The following is a 20,672-nucleotide window of genomic DNA, read 5'->3' as shown; positions in this document are numbered from 1 at the left end:
CAGTGGGTCATTATGCTCTGTGGCGGCATACAGTCGAGGCCTCGTAGGCCATTCGGATGCATGTTCTTAGTCAGTGTGCTAAGGTTGATGTCGATGACTTCTTACCCAGAGACCTAGGATGTACTGATATAAACCTGGCCTCTGTGGTCCTTTGTCCTCTTTATGTACATCCTGAATGCCCTTGAGGCATCTGGGCAGTGCAGGTCCTTCTCCAGCAGATGCACCAGTCCTGGGCAGAACGATGGTAGAACCAACTCCTGCTCTCTATGGACATCCGTATTAACTTTGGGGACGAAGGATGGATCTGTCCTGAGGGTTATCCTGTCTTTGTGAAAGATGCAGAGGTAGTGTGCAATGGACAGAGCCCTCAGCCCTGAAATACGCCTGGCTGTGGTAATGGCAATGAGGAATAGGACCTTGTAGGACAGGACCTGAAGAGGAATGTTATCTAGTGGTTCGAATGGTGGTGGTTGCAGGGCCTGCAGGACCTTCTGTAGGATCCATGAGGGGACGTGGTGACTGGTCAGCGGTTGTGAAGCCACGGCTCCCTTGAAGAAGCGCCGGATCAGCTGGTTACTGCCAATTGGGTGGTCGGATGTGGCTGAAAGAACCACTGAGATGGCTGATACCTGTCTCTGTAGCGTAGAGACCTTCAGACCTAGCTGGAGGCCCTTATGTAGGAAGTCCAGGACCTGATGAATGGTGGCCTTGGAAGGTTGACTGCCCTTGGTTTGGCACCATCTTGCGAAGACCTTCCAGGTTTCTTGGTAGATTCTTGTTGTGGACGGTCTGCACGCAGCGAGAATGACATCAATGACTCCTGTGAAGAGGCCTGAGTGCTTCAGATTTCTCCGTTCGTGCCGCACCATCAGTTTCAGCCAGCCTGGATGTGGATGTCATACTGGACCCTGGGATAGCAGATCCGGACTGTGGGGTAATCTCCATGGCTCTGACCCTGAGAGGCAGAGAAGCTCAGAGAACCATTGTCTCCATGGCCACCAGGGAGCAATCAGCACTGTGTGCCCTGTCTTGCCTCACCTTCTGCAGGGAGCGTGCTAGCAGAGGCATTGCTGGGAAGGCATACAGGAGGCCCCATGGCCAAGGTTGTGACAGGGCATCTAATGCTTCTGTTCCTGGTGACCAGTGTCTTGTGAAAGACCGAGGAAGTTGATGATTCTGTGCTGACGCGAAGAGGTCTATTTCTACTCAGCCATATCTCTGCTGGGTCTTGACAAAGACCTGTGGATGTAGAGCCCATTCCCATGGGAGAATTTGTAGTGTCTTGCCTCCTCCTCTGGCCATGTTCCCTGGGTGTAGTTTGGGTTGCAGTGAGCTCCCCATCCCAGTAGGCTGGCATCCGTTGTTATCCGTTGTTATTATGGTTCTTGCAGGGTCCCTGAAGGGAGTGCCTCTTAGGAGGTGGTCCCTCTGTATCCACCATAGGAATGAGTGGTGGAGTTCTCTGGACAATGGAATTCATTTGTGTCACGACCTCGCCAAGTCTGCTTGGTCGGGTAGCACAGCCCACTTCAGGGTTCTCGTGAGGTGGTGGACCCATGGGGCTATCTGTATGGTGGGTATGAAGCGACCCAGGGCCCTGCAAGACTCATGATATCTGCTGCTTTGCTTTGGTGCAGTATGGTTGCTGTCACTATGATGGTCTGTATCCTTTCTGAGGGAAGGCATATGAGACCCCACTTGGTGTCTAGTAGGGCCCCCAGGTGTTGTAGCCACAGGGAGGGTACAAGGAGACTCTTCATGGTTGACCAGGAAAATGAGGGTTTGCCTGAAGCGCTCTGGTGCATGCTGTAAACTGTTCGCCCACACTAGTAGGCCGTAGAGATACAGGTAGATGTGTATTCCCCGCAGATGGAGAATTGGGGATGGTAAGAACCTGTGAACTGGACAGTTGCAGAATTCTATACAGTATCCTTTGGTGATCGAGTCGAGCACCCAGCATCTGTCTTGATGACCTTCCAGGCAGGGGTGAACTGTAGAAGCCGGCCTCTGATTCCCTTGGCATCAGTGTTGCTGGCAATGGCCACCCCGTTTGGGTGTGGGAGTCAGGCTGATTGGCCTACCGCCTTGATTATGTTGCATTCTGGGTTGGTACCAAGGCTTGTTCCAGGTGTAGCGAGAGGATGTTCTGTAATCTTGGCCTCTTGCTGCCAGTCTCCCTGACTGAAAGGGATGATAGGCATTGTACAGAGTGTACCCTCTTGAGACATGTCTATCTTCCCGCATTGTGGTTGCCAGGTACAGCTTTCCTTTTCCATTGGAGTCTACAAGGACCTCCTTCAGGGTCTCGTCGCCAAACAGTTTACCTCCAGCAAAGGGTTTGGTGGAGAGGTTTGCTTTTGCTGTGTTGTCTGCATCCCAGTGTTTTAGCCAGGGTGTGCGGCATGCCACAATGTCGGCAGCCACGGACCTGTCTGTGAATTGAGAGGCATCTAGTGTGGCATCTGCAATGAAAGAGGCTGTCTTGTGGAGCTTCAGTAGCAACTTTCTGACCCACTCTGGGTCCTGGTCAGGGTTTTCCAGCAGATCATCTAGCCAGACCAGAGCGGCCCTGGCAAAGGTTGACACGGTGCTGGAAGCTCTGAAGGAGTTGGCATTTGCCTTGTGGGACCTCCGCAGGGCATAGTCCAGCTGGCAATCCGTGGGATCACTGATCTGTGTTTCGCCTCCCTTATTTATTTATTTGAAATATTTCTATCCCGCCCTTCTACCCTATGATAGGGCACTCAGGGCAGCTTACAAAAATAAAATCAAACATGTACATAATAAAATTGTAAACATTAAAATCACAAAAACATTAAAATAAATTAAAATACATAAAATACAATATATACATATATATATACAATATATACATATACATATATATATACACATACATATATATACATACATATACATATATATACATACATATACACATATATATATACATACATATACACACACACGTATATATATATATACATATACACATATATATAGATAGAGATATCGAGATCGAGAGAGAGAGAGAGAGAGAGAGAGAGAGAGAGACACACACACACACACACACACACACATATACAGATAAGACATCTAAAAGGGAGAACTTTTGGATTTACTCTCTGGACACATTGGCACCACATGGCCTGAACCTGGAGGAGACAGTACCACCACTACTTAGCTTCTGCAAATGAAGCCCCTCTGAGCATTCCATCGTCAAAGCTCTATAACTGCCACCTTGGTAACAGCATTTGTATGTTGGCAGCTGATGAAGGCGGAAGCCGAAACGTTTTGGTATTACAATAAAAACCTCTGTTTGGTTAATCACAATTACGTTCATACACACATGTATACATATATATAGGGATTGGTACTAAAGGGACTGCACAGGTAAAATTTAATGTAGAAGGCATAAAATCCTTAGGGAGGATGGACCTTGAGATAAGACTAAGGACTGGGCTGTCCACAATTGGGACTCATAGAAGCTCCATGAAGTCTGTCTCGATGGAGTAGAACTTGTTGGCCTGTGCCCTTCTACTACGAGTGGAGAGGTTCGCTCCATTCTGCTTGGGCATTCTTGCGAGCTGGCCCTGGCATTGGTGCTGAGGTGTTGGGGGAGGGCTGCTCCTGCCCCGAGGGACCTGCTTCCACTGAGGCACCCTTGTTTGCTGCTCAGTTCTCTGCTCCTAAGGCAACCCAAGCACTCTTTAGCAGGGGGAGGTAATTGGAAGCCTGGAATAGTCATTGTGGAGGCAGCCCCGGTCTCTTTGCCTCTGTGTCTGTGCTCCACTCCACGTCTGAGAGGTCCTGATCCGATGAGGGATTCGCATCATCGTAGGGCTCCCCTTGTGGTCTGCCTCTCAGCATGTCGAAAGGACTTGGTGATGAGTCCACCTTCGTCTGAGGAGTGTGGGGGTTCCTCAGTATGCTTGGCTTTACACTTGGCCTTTCGCCCCCTTGTGGTGTTCATGTTGGTAGGCTGGTTGGCAGCTGACGCTTGTGCAGAGCTTGTGCTGAGGTCACCGGCTAATGACCCAAAGAGAGCCTCCTTGAGTCTCTCTATCACCTGATCTGAGAATTCCAATAGGATGCCCTAGCACAAAGTTGACCGGCTCACTGATTGTGTTGAGCAGGCTGTTTGATGGAATACTCCGCTGGGCTCGTCATCTGAGACCTCTGAGATGGCTGGGTTAGCTGCTTTCTGCACTGTTGAACCCGGTGCCTTGAGAGACTGTTCCCCTTTGGCAGGGGTTCTTGCACCTGCTCCTCATGACCCATGTACCTGGCCCTATATCCAGCCTGGTCAGATGGTCCCTTCTCTCATATCTTCCTGGTATTTTTGGCCTCGGGGGGCTCTGCCCACAACTTATTGGTTGGTAAGATCTGAGAGACACAGTGTTTGACTGAGGGGGTGCTCTGGGTCATATTATTATGCGCGGCTTGCCCTGAGGAGCAGGGCTGTTCGGGGGCATCTTGCTTTGTTGCCATAGATATTGGCTGTGGAGGTCTGCTCTGCCCGCTGTCGTGCTTGGAGAGGGGGGAGAGCATTTAAATCCATGTTGTAGCCAGGCAACTGTCCTCTATGGGGACTCTGTCTTCTCTGTAGCCTGTCCAAGTTGGGGGAAGTATAGAATCCCCCCAGAGGAGAGTAGTGCTAGTACCAGCGGCGATGGTGGCGGTGGTGGTAGTAATAGTAGTAATGATAGGGACAAGGTTAATAATGATAATAATAATGATGATGATGATGATGATGATGATAATAATAAAGTATATAGGGTGGACCAGGTGGGGGCACTGCAGCCGCTGGTTCTCTAGTTGACCAAGAGAGGGGGACCCTCTGTGCCAGGAGAAGCTCCCTCCCTCTAGTAGTAGCAGGACAAAACAAGGGGAAGTAGCAGACCTGCTGCCTGGACCGTGCAGGTAAAGGAGAAAAACAAACCAAAGAAAATAATTTTGTTTGTTTGTTATTGCCCCTGATGGGGGCTGTGCAATGACTGTGCTGGGACAGCCCTAGGCACGGTAAAATCTGTTTCTGTGCTGGCCCTGCCCTCTTTTTTTTTGCGCTGTGGGAGCGCCAACCACCGGCAAGGGGGGGGCGGTCAAGCGGCAGCCATCTTCAGGAATGGAACGCAGCTGGGCATGGAAGGAGCGTGGGGGAAGCAAACCACCCAGCTGAAGGGGAAGGCTATAGCTCCCGGCCGCCTGGCTTAGTATGGCCAGGGTAAAATGGCAGCTGGCTTTTGCGCCCTAGGTGTTTTCCACAAGGTCAGCAGGACGCTAGGTGACCCCGTCAGGTTAAAATGGTGGCCACGCCTCCATGCTCCTGCTTGGTTCTGCGAAGGTAGAGGGAACAAACAGCCCAGAAAAAAGGGGAGAAGGTTCCTTTAAAGGGGCAACAACCTCAGGGATCCTCTGGGGATTGGGGGGGAGTCCTGATGGTTTCCAGAAGCGCAAAAAGGGAAAAACCCAGGGGGGAAGGGGAGATTGGAAAATCTCCTTCCCCTCCACAAGAAAAGAAACTGAAGGGAGAAGGGGATTATTATTTTTTTCAAATAGCAACTAAACCAGGAAATCAGAATAAAGGGACATTAAAAAAGGATTTGAACTCACACGATGGAAGAGAGTGGGAGCAAGGACTGAGACATCTGCCTTGGACCAAGACAGGAAATGAACTGGGCTCTGCAAGCCAGTGATGCCTAGCTAGTTCCTCAAAGCTTCAAGTTTCAATGCATTTCCTGTCCTTGGACACTAGATGGCAGACTAATACCCTGGTGATGGACTGGCATCCAAGGAAAATGCCCAGAGTGAAAGCTGGGTTGCAGAAAGGCAAGCAACAGAAGAACTGAGTTGCTAAACATTCATTACCAACAATACTTTAAGTGATATCTATCTCGTCTTTCAGAATTAAATTCAACAAATGCATTAACACTGAAAGACATTTGTATCTTCTACTTGAATGATTTAATACAGAAAGGCAGTGGGACTCTAATGTGGACATTTATGAAGTAAACCCTTGGAATATTTTCTCCCTCCTCTCTCTCTCTCTTTAAGGGTAGTAATCAAATTACATTTTTTACACCTCCACTATATCAAAATTTTCTCATTTAGTGTAGGATCTATGAAACATTAAACTGAGTTGTTTATTTGTCCAAAGTTATTTCTACAAGGTAAACTGCAACATGGTCTTAGGACCATATGCAAGCCAGTTTTGCAACACATCCCAACATACTACTGGGACTAATCCTTACAATGGAACCAAGAATGAAACCCAGGCCTTTGACATTTGAGATGAATATTTTCAGGACACGCCCTATATAATTTGTTTTAAAGTTTTTAATGTTGTATTTTAAATTGTTGTGATCTGCCCTGGGACTTTTAGGGTGAAGGAAGGGTCATAAATCAACTAATAGTGATAATAAGTGTACCAGAGGCAATTTCTTGCTGCCACCACCTATGCTCTAAAAACAATCCTTCTGGAGAAACATAGTAAACAGGATACCCAGTGCAGGACCAACTAGGCATCAGTAATAAACAGCACTCTTCCAATTATTGTTAAATTGATGGCCAAAGATTCCTACCTGATCCTGTCTCCCAGACACTTTTCAAAATCCCAGCCTGTTTTTTCAGAATTGTCTTCCCATTCACGTAGCAACTCATAGAAAATATCTCTATTAAGCAAGGCAAACATATTAGCTTCAAAATCTAAAGTCATAATAATTAGACGTACTGATTATAATAATCAACATATAATAAATAAGGACATGTTATTCTACAAGCATCATAGTCATGACAAACCTTTGACAATTCCAGTAAGAATTCTCATTCTACAGCCCACAATTGACAGATCTGGTTACAGAGTTCAAGAACAAAGCCCAAAGTGCAGACACACTTACAGCACCAGCTTATTATACAGCCACTTATGTCCTATAGTCCTGAACTCAGAAATGTTTGCTGAACAACCCTTTAAGTTTTCATGGAGATACATAAAACACTCAGAGACAATAGAGAGTTCAAAGTGTAAAACAAGGGGGGGAAATCCAGACCCGTTGGACTTTTTTCTGTCCGTGGTCTCATAATTTGTTGAAATTAATTAGAAATCAGCCATGTTCACAGAGTACCTGTAATCCTATTACGTATTTCCCCCCATACTCTGACCTTCATCGTCTGCAGTTTAAAAGTTTAAAAAATGCCTGGCTGATTTTTAATTAATTTAAGAAATTTAACACTGAAGTCTATTATGGTGTCGAGCATGCTCAGTAAGAACCAACTGTCAGTGTTCTAAAAGCCAGACTCACAGCTGTTTGGCTTGGCTAATCAGGGGGCCACATACACACCAGGCATTTATGTCACTTTAGACAGTCATGGCTTCCCCCAAAGAATCCTGTGAAGGGTATAGTTTGTGAACTATATCAACTGTTTTAATATTGTTGCTCCCTCCCTGCTAAAACAAGATCAGCACAGCACATCTTATTTCTGTTATTTGGGCTGACTGCAGGTGTTGCCACCACTCACCATATGCTCAAAGGCACATGTTACCAAATTCTTCCAAGCTACACAGGAAGTGGATGGGACTGTGAAAGACCAACCCAAATTGTGTCTGCATTTTGACAAATTTGTAGGGCAGTACAATATCTCAGAGAGGAGGTCAAGTCTCCTGCTCCCCTGGTGCATTCACTATAGCTGCCCAATTTTCCTGCTTTTTAAAGTTTGATAGAGATATCTGTGGGCTATAGATACATTCTTAAACCACAAGCATTTTTTGCCTATTAATGAATACATTTCTAGTCAGAAGTAAGTCCCACTGAGTTCAATGGGCTTACTCCCAGGCCAAGTGGGTATAAGCTTGCAGCCTTAAGCTGCTATCCTAAAAACACACATATTTGGTAGCAAACTCCATTTAAATAAATTCAAGCAACAACTTATGTAGGAAAGTGGTGTGGCCATCTTCTTTCAAATAGAAGGGGGGGGGGAGACAGCATTATTTCCACAAGGGATGCAGAAAAGAAGAGGCTGTACCTTTTAGTACTTGTGACCTGAGCAACCTGAATGAGGGAGTCCCTGGCGTGTTAATTTCTTCATTTCTGGACTACATTAATCAGTCTTATATTTAACAACTTCCCTGGTTGCCATAGGCAGCCAGGAATTCCATGCAGGTGGGTGAGGTGATGACTTCCTCCTCAGCTAGCATGGAAACAAAGTGGGCTGGCTATATTGCTGCACCTATCTTTCGCTTGGCAGAAGGCAGTTTTTTAAAAAACTAATACATTTTCTGGGCTTTTTTACAAGGGTAGCATTAACAGTGGCAAATAGGTCTATTACTGCCATAGCAACATTCTTTTCCTGGGGCTAAATCTGTGAAAGCCAGCAACAAGTGGTGCCTAGGCATCTCATGTTTGGTGCGGCTATTTGGTGCGGCTATTTGGTGCGGCTATTTGGTGCGGCTATTTGGTGCGGCTATTTGGTGCGGCTATTTGGTGCGGCTATTTGGTGCATTCAGGGTAGCTTGGTTTAAAATATTTTTTCCTGCTTGCTGAAGTTCTTCATTTATCAATATTTAATGGTCTAGGTCTCTTTTTTACATGTATGTATTACTATTCAGTTTATTTCTCTTCTACAGTTTAGCATTAGCTTGTTCGATTTACTTTTAATGATTAATCATGTATGTCAATTGTGAAGGTTTGTTTTAGATGGCTAACTATTGAATGAATAGTTGTATATTTACCTTGTTTCTAGAGTAACGACCAATTACATTTATTTATTCATTTTGACTTGCTTTACATTTGAGATGGGAGGGGGGAAGAGATAACAGATATAAAAGTTTTACCTTTCTGTTTAGATTGAAGACAACAAAATTCCATAGTAGGTCAGATTCTAAAGACAGTGATGATTCTAGCTTTAAAAACCTTTGAAGGTTTAAGTTTTCTGACACAAATAGACTAGAACAATAGCTTCAGCATACTGGTAAAACAAATAGGACTCTGACCAACATATGAAATAGATCCATTGGAGATAAAAATTACTAATTATGACAAAAGTATAGAAAAAATGCTGGACAAGCAAAAATTGCCTGTTAATGTTCTTAGATAAAATTTAGGATTTACATCAAGGGAGGCAAGATTTTTCAAGTCAAAGGCCATGATTCCTCAGGAAATGTGGTGGTGGTGGTGCACAGTAGTCAAAGCCAAAATGGATGAGAACATCACTTTTTTCTTTCCACCACGCCCTTTGCTATTCATTCTCTCTATCTACCTCCCACCCTCCACTTCTCTGGAAGGTAGTTAGTTGCTAGGTATCAAGTGGGAAGACTGCTGTTACACTCAGGTCCTGCTTGTGGGCTTCCCATAAGCATCTGGCTGACCACTGTCAAAACAGGATGCTGAACCAGATGGCCCCTTGGCCTGATCTGCATTCCACTGATTCATCCTCTCTTCCATTAATTCTCTCACACCTTCACCCATCCATTCACACAAATATCAAGGACACCAAGTGTAAATAGTCCTGCCTAGTGCTTCCCCCCCAAACTTGAATCTCACTATCTCCATTTCTCATCCATTTCACTCACACACACAGGTAAGCAGTAGCAACATCACTGTCAGGCTATTGCTGTGACTCTACCACAGCTGGCGAGCTGCTCCTGCACAAGCTCAGAGGCCCAACCACAGAATGCAGTGCCTAGAGCACCATTCCAAGGGATGCTATGCAACTCTAGCCACTGCACTCTGTGGATGGGTTCTGAGCTCATACTTCCATCTCTGTTCACTTTTACTCATGTTAGCAGCAGCTAGATTGCAGTTGGCAGGTACATGATCAAGTGCCCGAACTAATAGGAGATTCCAGGCTGGGGGGATCGGAGATCATACAGAATGAAACCAAGGACTTCATGCAGGCCATGGGTGGGTTGTCCATGCCTGATTTACATAATATAGCCAGAAAGAATAATTTGATTTGCACAGGAGTACCCAAAAGGTAAACTACTCTCTCATAAAAAGATTTTTAAATTTTTTTTAAAGGAGTGAGGCTGCTTTTAAGTTCAGAACTAGATACTGCAGTTCAAATAAACATCTGCAAGACAACTGATCAAGGTGTGATAATATTTGTTTATAATTAAGACAAATGTTCTCAGAAGAATGTGGTCAAATGATGCATAACTTTCCTGTTCCATTATTATCATTCCTTTCTCTTGAGACACACTATAGCAGCGATGGGGAACCTGTGGCCCTCCAGATGTTGCTCCCATTATCCCTGACTATTGGCTATGCTGTCTGGGAGTCCAACAACATCTGAAACTGGGAACTGGGAGTCCAACAACATCTGGAAGGCCATAAGTTCCCCACCCCTGCCTCTATAGGAAGATAATGATTTCTGAAGCCGGGACCAAGTGTCAGTAACATGGGCTCCTCCCTCACCTGTCCTATAGTGTACCAGCTTCAGAGCAGAGATCCAGACACTTGTTCCTGGTTTCATAAAGGTTTTTTGAAGGGTATGTTCAAACCAGGCCTATGAGTCTGGAGAACTGGTAAGAGTAGAAAACTACTCTCCTTTTCTCTGCCATATATTTTAGCATACTAAAACAGTTGATGAATTGTACATCATGACAACATCCCACGATGGAAAACAGACGATACCTTTGTTTCTTAAACACGTGAAATGCCTTATCACTGGAAAAGTTGGACCGATTGTCAGTTTCTGGCTGAAAGGAAACTGATTGCACACCTGAAGGCAGCAACAAGGAAACCTGTTCAATATACAAAGTAACAGGTAAGCAGAATATATTCCTTCTAATCTAACAGGAAGTCCGCCAAAAGTGCTCACAGACAAGCAAACTCAGAGGCTGGGATTACAACTTCTTCTCCTCCCTTCTACACTCTTCTGTCAGGTTACTAGAGTTTCAAGTCCCATCACCTTTAATGGCGTTAAGATGTGCCGACTTAGCAGTCTGCAACAGATCAACCCTTTCTAAGGCTGCTTTCACACTGCACTTTATTCCGTCATTCTGACAATTTCTTACCTGGTAATTTGCAGATTGTATTTGATATTTCACACTATGTACAAGCTAGCTCCGGAATTCTAGTGGAATATAGTACAAGTTTCGTGCAAATTTTCATGATACCAGAAATAATCCATTAGCAAAGCTGGGAACCTGGAAAATCATGGGAGTTTTTCACTAGCTGCAGCTGCTCATGTGACAGGCATCCCAGCATGCAGTGCATTCCTGCCGTTTAGGCGTGCTTGGGGCTTTTTTGCCTGATGAAAATTGTACCGTGTTCTGGCATAGGGGCAGACAGCAGCAGCATTTCCCACACACACCCGTGTTGATACAACTAAAATAATTTAAAAGGTCAGATCCTAAAAGGAGAGGGCTTGCATGGCAATAGATCTTAGACCTCCTACACAATGGAGAACAGTGTGCATGTGTATAATGTGTAAGGGACAAAAACAAGATATTCATTGCAGCTATATGAAAAGACAATTGTGCAAAATGCCGGTATATCGGCTGAAAAAGCTACTGTTCCTTAATGCAACAGGTACTGCAGTGTGAAAGGAATTTTAGAAATTGGGACAAAAGCACTACCTTATTAATCCATTAAATTAACATAGTCAGTCCCATGTGTGAAAGCAGCCTAACTCATCAAAAATTAGTGAATCTCATCTCACTCTGTCTTTTTGGCATACTGGTAGATATTGTATTCTCATTTAATTACAGATGTCATTTTGGCTGCAGAGAAAGCTTCTGTATAGTACACAGACATCTAACAACTAATCTCTATTTCTGGAAGAGGATGAATGCTGCAGACAGCAGAAATAGTGACAAGGATACTGAAGAAAAAGTGATTTCAGTCCCCAAGAAATGTTGGGCAGATCATGATTTCATGCTGTTCTTCTAGTACATGGTCAGTTTTTACCTTTGCTGTGCTGTTTTCATAGGCTGCTACAAGTCTCTCACGCAAGTCAGGAGAAAAGGATGTAATCCTGTCACTCTCAGCCAAGAGCTTCAGCGTCCCTTTCTCTAAATGAGATATAATTCTGCCAAGGCAACAGCAAAAAAGAAGAGGAACACACAACTAGATCTTTTAGATTTGATCTTTCAGTTAAAGTTCATTCCACTTAATTCCTCATCAATACGTTCTCCAACTAACAAAAGCCAATCTATACAGATATACTAAACTGTAGTCCAGGGGTGTAGAACTTCCAGCCTGGAAGCCAATCTCAGCCCACAAGGTCATTTCCCCCAAACCACCTATCAATCACCTATTAAAAGCAATTCTAACACAGACTCAGACTGGGATAGGGCTCAACTTAAAAGGCTTGCTGAAAGAGGAGTCTTCAAAAGGCACTGAAAAGATAGCAGAGATGGCACCTGCCTAATATTCAAAGGGAGGGAATGCCACAGGGTAGGTGCCACCACACTAAAGGTCCGTTTCCTATATTGTGCAGAGCGCAGTGATCGACTGGGTATATATAAGGGGTAAGACAGTCTTTCAGGTATCCTGGTCCCGAGCTGTATAGGCCTTTGTACACCAAAACCAGAACCTTGAACTTGGCCCGGTAGCAAATGGGCAGCCAGTGCAATTCTTTCAGCAGTGGGGTGACATGTTGGCGATACCTTGCCCCAGTGAGCAGTCTCGCCGCCTATAAGGTTCCTCACCCCTGCTTTAGTCTAACGAAAACAAAAACAACTTGAGAAGGAAGTTCTCAGATTTCTTTTAGCTCATATGGCAGTGGAAGCTAAACACCAGCTCCAAACACATTGGAAGACACCCTTCTACAGAAGGACCATATCTTCCCATATAAGCCTGTCCAAACTTTGAGTTCATCGGGGAGGCCTACCCCACCACCCTCAAAGGCACATCTGGTGGGAACATGGGAGACAGCCTTCTTAGTGGCTGCCCCCAAGCTCTGGAACTCCCTTCCTAGGGAGGTTAGACTGGCTTCTTCCCTGTTGTCTTTCCATCAGCAGGTGAAGATTTTTCTATTCCGATAGGCCTTTGGGAACTGACTGCAAGGGCTTTTAATAAGTTGCTGCTTTACTGATTTTTGTTTTGTTTTTTAATAGAGATGTTTTAAATTATTTTAACTCTATAGATAGCTTAATTATATTTTAATTCTAGCTTTCTGTATGTTTAACTTATATGTATTTAGCTGTATTTGTTTTAATTTTTGTCAACCGCCTTGAGTCCCAGTTCTGGGAAAAAGACAGGATATAAATGAACAACAACAACAACAAAGAAGTAAAAGCAGCTCTTAACTGAAACTGTCAATTAGCAAATGACAGAAACCACATTTTCAAGCTTAAGGATACGTTGTTGTTATGTGCCTTCAAGTCGACTACGACTTAGGGTGACCCTATGAATCAGTGACCTCCAAAAGCATCTGTCGTGAACCACCCTGTTCAGATCTTGTAAGTTCAGGTCTGTGGCTTCCTCTATGGAATCAATCCATCTCTTGTTTGGCCTTCCTCTTTTTCTACTCCCTTCTATTTTTCCCAGCATTATTGTCTTTTCTAGTGAATCATGTCTTCTCATGATGTGTCCAAAGTATGATAACCTCATTTTCATCATTTTAGCTTCTAATGATAGTTCTGGTTTAATTTGTTCTAACACCCAATTATTTGTCTGTTTTCGCAGTCCATGGTATGCGCAAAGCTCTCCTCCAACACCATGTTTCAAATGCGTTAGCAGAATGCAATGTGAGGCAAGCTATTCAACTTATAAATGACAGCAACAAGCAAGCACTTGAAAGTGCAAGCATATGTACATTTATAAGCACACCCCAAACCATTCAACTTACTGAAACTGATAATCCAAAACTTGCACAGCAAAATAGACACAGTTGTGTACACTTCGAAAGTGTTGCCTCTCTAGTGCAAACTCTGTAAAGAAAAAAAAAGTTAAAAAATAATCAGACAAAAAGTTGTAGGTAATCCCTGTGGTGGAAGAACTGGGTCTCTGTAAGAACTTTCATCTACAAAACACAAGCAGATCAGCCTCTGGTCACCAACAAATCACAAAGAAGGACAAACATCAAATGGGTTCTGCCAATTTATCAACCTGTTCTTGGAAACAGTTTCATAAGGAAATAAAAATTTAAAGATTGCCCTAAGCAGACATAAGGAACAAGTGCCAAATGGACGTTATTCCTTATTCAAAGCTCAAGCTTAACTTGGGTTTTTTGGATAGTCCACCTTTTCATAAAGAAATATCCGTTTCCACGGACAGCAACAGGCTATCCGCATATCCCAAGGGAGCTGCTTCTTTTTAGGAACACTGACAGCAAGCATTCCTTGCAACAGGATCAAGCACTGTAAAAACAAGTCAAACGTATAGACATACTTTGATTTTTTAAAGGGTATTAGAGAAAACAAGCACCCTCTTAAAAATGGACTTCTACTCAGAGAGACCTTTTGAAATTGAAGAACCTAAGTTAGACATGTCTATTAAGTTCAAGGGGACTACTCCGAATAGGACTAGCACTGAATACTACCTATTATTTCTATTGCCATTAAGTTTCTAATTTGTTACACTTTGCTGCCTTGTTTTTTTAAAACAGTACAGCTGATAAACTGTAAGTGATGTGCAAATCTTTAACTTTTAGGACTATTGAAGATAATTGTAGATATAAATTACCCATGGATCTTAAAGGATTTTTTTTACTAAGTAACCTCAATGGGATATTACCACTTAAGTGTAAACTCATGATTGCTTATATGTTTGTTTCACCTCAAATTTCAGTAGCTAAAAAAGGGGGAGGGGAACTGCAAACATTTGGTGAGTGGAAGAATAACATAGGATATACATTTCTAAGATTTCATATTTTAAGATGATATGGGAAGGAGTTGCAAAGCAATATTCTTTAAAACAATGGGAGAAATTCATCCAGTGTTGGAAGTGTAAAAATAAGTAACACATTATAAGGGCCAAGAAGTCCTAGAAGTTAATAAAATTTATTTACATGGATATAAATAAAAAATGAATAAAATAATGTTATTCTATTTAATTTATATGAGCATAAAGTACTACATGTTGATCCATGTATAATGGGCTGAAATATAATGTATTTCATTTTGAACTGTTAATTTCTGGAATTTCTATGGGGGGGTTGTATCACATTTAAACCCCATTAATAAAATCACATACACACCCTCCTCTAACTCATTTTAGCAGATGCTACAATCTAGATCATATTAATAGCCAAGAATCCTTATCCAATATAACTTCTGACCTTTATACTCTCCAGTGAAATCCACATCACTCTCTCCATCTTCCAAAGAAGAAGTTCCCTTGGATGTTAGCAGCTGGAACATAAAAAAAACCTCCAGAAAGATATTTGGCACCAGATTTTCTACAAATAAAGTAAAGGAACAGAGTGAATCATTCAAAAGGACTTTTGTATTTTCTTTCAAAAACATCTAATCCTATCACCATAACAAAAAATCATCCTGAGTGATAGGATTAATATGAAACAATTATTTTTAAAAATCAACTAAGTAAGATGCATCTTAAAAGTCAGATAAAATATCTACAACTAAAAAATATCTGGAAGCAAGCACAGAATTTGCTTCAATACACAGGATTTTTAAAAGGGATTCATTTCTTTTCTTTTTACAATTCCAACACATCAACACAAAACACATTATTGATCAGTGTTTGGGAATAGGCCTTATCTGTACTCTGATATTCTTTGCAAGGACAGAGGTTGATATTTGGTATATGATAGGAAAATTCAAGCCATTATCTAATTCCAAGGCAAAGTTCATTTAAAATTTAATTACTAATAAAATTTTATTTTGAGGACATTTCTATGGGTTATCATTCTTAGCATCTTCCCAAATCAATATGAACTAAAAACCATTCTATGTCATCTCTTTACCTGCTATGCAAAATGAATAAAGCTGAGCCAGCTTTTCCAGCTGTTTTCTGCAGGAAACCTTTCTGACATCTGCAGAGGTTACCAACTGGTTTTCAGCAAGGAGACTTGCATTCTGACCAACATTAAACTTGACTGGTGTGCCAGAATCCAGAGGTAATCCTGTTGAAGAAGATGTGTCGTGCAACAACTTGGTTCTGTAATTAGAAAGAAAAAACTGAGCACAGAACTAAGAACAGTAAGAGAACTGAAAACTTCTGCTCCACCTTAAGAAATTAAGAGGAGCCTGCTGGATCAGGACAATGGCCCATCTAGTCCAGCATCCTGTTCTCACACTGGCCAACCAATTGCTCATGGGAAACCCAAAAGCAGGTATTGATCATAGGAATTCTTTCTAACTCTTACCAATTAAAGAATATACTCTCTTCAAAGAAACACATTATTTCACAAAGCAATACTTATAATGCCATTTGTGATGTGTTAAAACTGTTAAACATTCTTCAGAGTTACAGATCAAATTCTAATCTTTATTTGTATGGTTAAAAGACAGCAAAAATTAAGTCATTTTCACAAGTGATTCTAAGGATGACTTTTGGCTTTAGCTTGGGATTTTTGAACTTGTGAATCATTTATTTATTTATTGCATTTGTATACCGCCCCGTAGCCGAAGCTCTCTGGGCGGTTTACAACAATTAAAAACATTAAAACAAATATACAAATTTAAAAACACATTTTTAAAAAGCAATTTAAAAACACATGCAAAAATGCCTGGGAGAAGAATGCAATGCAGAAAACAGCCATTTTTAAAATTCAAATTACTGCCACTACAAACGTTATGTTTGTTCAATGTTAACACTGCATTATCATATAAATATATCTACACAGTGTACAAAATTTAAAACAGATCAATACAGAAAACATTAAAAAATGCAGCACATTCGCAGAAGTACCATATGGGTCATTCAGTTCTATTTCTCTAAGGCACTGCCAAACAACATTTGACCCATGGCAGATGTGGCCCATCTCTAAATACCCCATCTCAAAAGTCATAATATACCGTTCCTTCTTCAGCATCTCTCTCTCCTCCTGAAGGCTTCCTGGAACAGAAGTCATCTTCACTTCCTTAGAGATAACAAAGGCCTCAGGACTGGTTCCAGACTGAAACGCTTGAGACTTGTCAACAGGAGTGGAGGTGAAGCACATCTTGGGCTTGGAGAAGATTCGCTCAGTACTCACTGGAGTAGGGTTGATTCTTCTTGATGGTTTGGCTTTGCTGAAATGGAAAGTAAAATTGGATCAAGAGGAAGAAAACACAGCAGTACATTGTCCCTGGACTCTAAAATTGGATCAAGAGGAAGAAAACACAGCAGTACATTATCCCTGGACTCCAAACACATACGTGCTCCTTGGCTGCCTTCAGACATGGGATTTACTGCATTAATTTTACTGATTATAATGGTAGCACTTCTGTCCTGATTTCTAACATTCCTTTCACACTGTAGTAGTTGTTGCATTGAGGAACTATAGATTTCGGACCAATTATTATTATTATTATTATTATTATTTTATTTATACCCCGCCTTTTGGCCAAAGGCCCTCAAGACGGCTTACAAAAAACACAAAAATAAAATACAATATAAAAATGCATTAATAAAACAATACAAAACACAATCTGCAAAAATTAAATAACAATACACATAATAGCTCTTAATGGTGGCTTTATCCGTGGTACAAGTAACTGCATTTTCTGTGTTAAATTCCAGTCTCCTCAAAGCCAATTGAATTGCATTTGCAACCAGGTCTATAGTTTCCTATGTTTGTTGTTGGGAGGGGAATGTCCTGATTTTCTTGGGCATCCAGCTGCCCCTGCGAGGCAACAGAGGGCAACCCCATTGCCCCTAAAGTAGATCCACATGGTTGTTATAGATTGGTGAGTTTGGCAGTTCTGTAACACATTTCAGTATATAAAATCCTTTACAGTTCTTACTTCGTTTATTTTATGTGGTGACTCCAGTTCCATTTTCCAGTATTTCCTTTTTAAAAAAATTGTTTGCCTTTCTCAAAATCGAGCTGTAAGCCAAGCATCAGTAGCTAGGCTGTCTTGCTTTATTGTGTCTTTCTTAACACATTTGGGGAAACAAGGATGAGTTTACTAGAATTCAGAAGCTTTTGAAACACCTTATTGTATCAAGATATGGGTAAGTTTGCCAACAGTCTCCCATCAGCTTAATAATTCACAGAGCCAAACTGGAAAACCTACAGCAGTGTAATTATCTCATGATTTCCAATGTGGAAAATGTACCTAAACTGCTCCATGCATTGGGCTCCTTCAAAAAATTGCTTGCAGCTGAGCAGCACGATGAATATTCTGTACTGAAGATAATCTGGCAGTAAGCCCCACTGAACACAATGGGACTTATTTCTGAGTAGACTTTAAAAAAAAATTGCAGTGTGAGTCCTCCAAAGCTTCCCCCTTCCTGTTTTTGCCTCCTTCCTTCCCTCAAGCTCATTCTTTGCTAGCACACACAAGTTCTGCTTCAGGCTGGTCTTTTTTCCCTCTTGCCCTTGCCTCCATTTTAGCCTTATTCCTCTTTCCCCTCTCTACTCTGACCGATGTCCCACCATGTCGCACTGAATTTCATTCACACCAGTGGGTGTGGTGAACATTATGGGACATGCTGCTACCCCACCCTTTCTGCACATACGCATGTCTGATCCCCCATTACTCCCCCCTGAACACAGCAGGAGATAACTATATGCTTGTATACCACCCCAATTTTTTTTAACTTTACTCCCATGAATTTCTGGGTTAATGGGGTTGCAAATGGAGTTTTTCTGGAAGCAATTAACACAGAAATGAGCACTAAACTTCCACTATATTCCGCTAGATTTCCAGAAGTGGCTTTTATGTTGTGCAGACCATCAAATAAAATGTGGATATTATCAGGTAAGGAAATGTCAGGAATACAGAGTAAGCAATCTGAATGTACCCTTTGTGGACACCAACTGATCATACATACTGTGATTCTAGATACACTATCGAAATGACAAATGAAAGTACAGAACATGTAGATTTTTTAAGAAATAATTCTGCTACTTGGCAACAAAAGCTAAAAAAAGAGCAGAGGTAATCACAAGCTGCTCTCTTTTAGTCTGAACACCTTTTCTATCTATTGTCTGCAGTGCTGAAATACAGAATGCTCTAGTCAGAGTTCAGGCTTAAGATTAATCAAACAAGCATAAATCAACTTTAAGCATGCTTACTTAAAGCAAAGTTTAAGTTTTTCAAGACATGGGCAAGGAGAACATGACTTAAAATGCTGGCATTTGGAAGGAGATGGAAAGTGATTGGCAAGCAGAAGCCTGGAATTTACAAGGGGCATTCTAGACCTCAACACTAGGGGAGAGAACATGTCCTGCTAATCAAGTGGTCACTGGGCCAGTGCTTCCCCTCCACAACAAGCCCCAAGACAGGAGCTGCTCAGCCGAGGGGCAGCATGGTGGAGCGGCAGCAATAGCCTCTCAGTTGGTGTGTCATTGCTGCTTACTAGGAGGGAGAGAGAACATAATAATCCTGCTGGATCGTTTTCTCACAGTGGCCAACCAGATGCCTGTGGGAAGTCTGCAATCAGGACCTGTGTATAACAGAACTCAGGTGGTGACAAAGTCAGAACTACACCAGGAAGCTCAGGATTTGCTCTATCAGTGTGCCAGTATAACCCTGACCTCACCACCACCGCCTCCTCTCCAGGGAAGCAGCAGCAACACTGCTGCCAGAAGGCTACTGCTGTGGCTCTGCTCCCCACCCAACCCAGGCAAGCTGCTCCTTAGCTGTACTACCTTTACATCAGACTTACTTTCTCATTCCAGCAGCACTCATGAGTGGGAACTCCTCCAAGTCATTTAGGTTAAGGTGGTCAGATGGGCAACTGGTAGACACAGGACTCACTTCACTCTGCTTCCTCTGCCTTGATGAACCCAGTGATGGATTGTCGCCCTTTATGTCTTCATCCACTCCTCTTCCCAGGTCTTGTGCCACTGGCCTGCCAGAAGCAGAACTGTTGCCTTTTCTTCTGCCACGCCTCACTGGGGCAGCAACAAGAAAACTCCCTAAATTTATTTTCCGAGCAGAGCGCCTCTCACTGCGAGAAAAAATGGGACTTGAACCGAAACTTGGGCTAGTGCTGGAATCTGTAGTTAGGCAATCACTGCATGAACTCAGTAAGTTTGATCCATGCGATTCCAAAGCAGAAATATCAGTAATAGGGGTGTGCAAACTGGCAGGAGTTGCATCACAAAAAAGCTGCCCTCGACTGCTACTGGATCCTGCTATGCTACGAGACCTCCTTTCAGAGCCCAGCCTTTGGTTCCTATAACTACCAGAACTCCCAAGGAGCTTGGAGTTTGGTGCTTTAGCAGGGGTAGGTGGTCCGTTGGTCAATATCCGACTAGTCTGTTCTCTTAAGTAATTCAGCAAAAAAGGCACAAAGTCTTTCTGAAGCAAGTTCAGGAGGGCCAGCTTAGGATGGACTTGGCTTTCCTACACAAACACACACAACACAAAAAACAAACCATGACTAGTATTTATTTATTTATTTATTTGTTTATTACATTTATATACCGCCCGACTAGCAATAGCTCTCTGGGCGGTGAACATAAAATAGCATAAAATAGCATAATGGGCATAGTATAACCCCATTTTTTAAAAAAGAGAGAGATGCATGAACTGACATTTTTACATTTTTTTATAAAAATGAGTCTAAACAAGATTATGAACATCTAAAGCAAAATGAACCACTTTGAAA

The 20,672-nt window shown here is 42.5% G+C and overlaps 1 protein-coding gene across 1 annotated transcript in view; it reads right to left on the bottom strand.

Moving 5' to 3' along the window:
- The window catches only part of CDAN1 (codanin 1), an 83,848-nt gene that overhangs the window by 58,371 nt on the left and 4,805 nt on the right, over positions 1-20,672 (bottom strand). The window contains exons 2-9 of the mRNA XM_061611278.1: positions 19,725-20,407; positions 16,925-17,140; positions 15,871-16,064; positions 15,223-15,342; positions 13,792-13,873; positions 11,907-12,027; positions 10,629-10,738; positions 6,582-6,671 (exon numbers count right to left, since the gene is read on the bottom strand). Coding sequence (XP_061467262.1) covers positions 6,582-6,671; positions 10,629-10,738; positions 11,907-12,027; positions 13,792-13,873; positions 15,223-15,342; positions 15,871-16,064; positions 16,925-17,140; positions 19,725-20,407 — 1,616 coding nt within the window. The remainder of the gene's footprint in view (positions 1-6,581; positions 6,672-10,628; positions 10,739-11,906; positions 12,028-13,791; positions 13,874-15,222; positions 15,343-15,870; positions 16,065-16,924; positions 17,141-19,724; positions 20,408-20,672) is intronic.

The sequence above is a fragment of the Rhineura floridana genome, chromosome 2 (genome assembly GCF_030035675.1).
Source record: "Rhineura floridana isolate rRhiFlo1 chromosome 2, rRhiFlo1.hap2, whole genome shotgun sequence".
NCBI lineage: Eukaryota > Metazoa > Chordata > Lepidosauria > Squamata > Rhineuridae > Rhineura > Rhineura floridana.
Note: the sequence above shows the minus strand (reverse complement) of the source record. Positions and strands in the feature narration are given on the sequence as shown.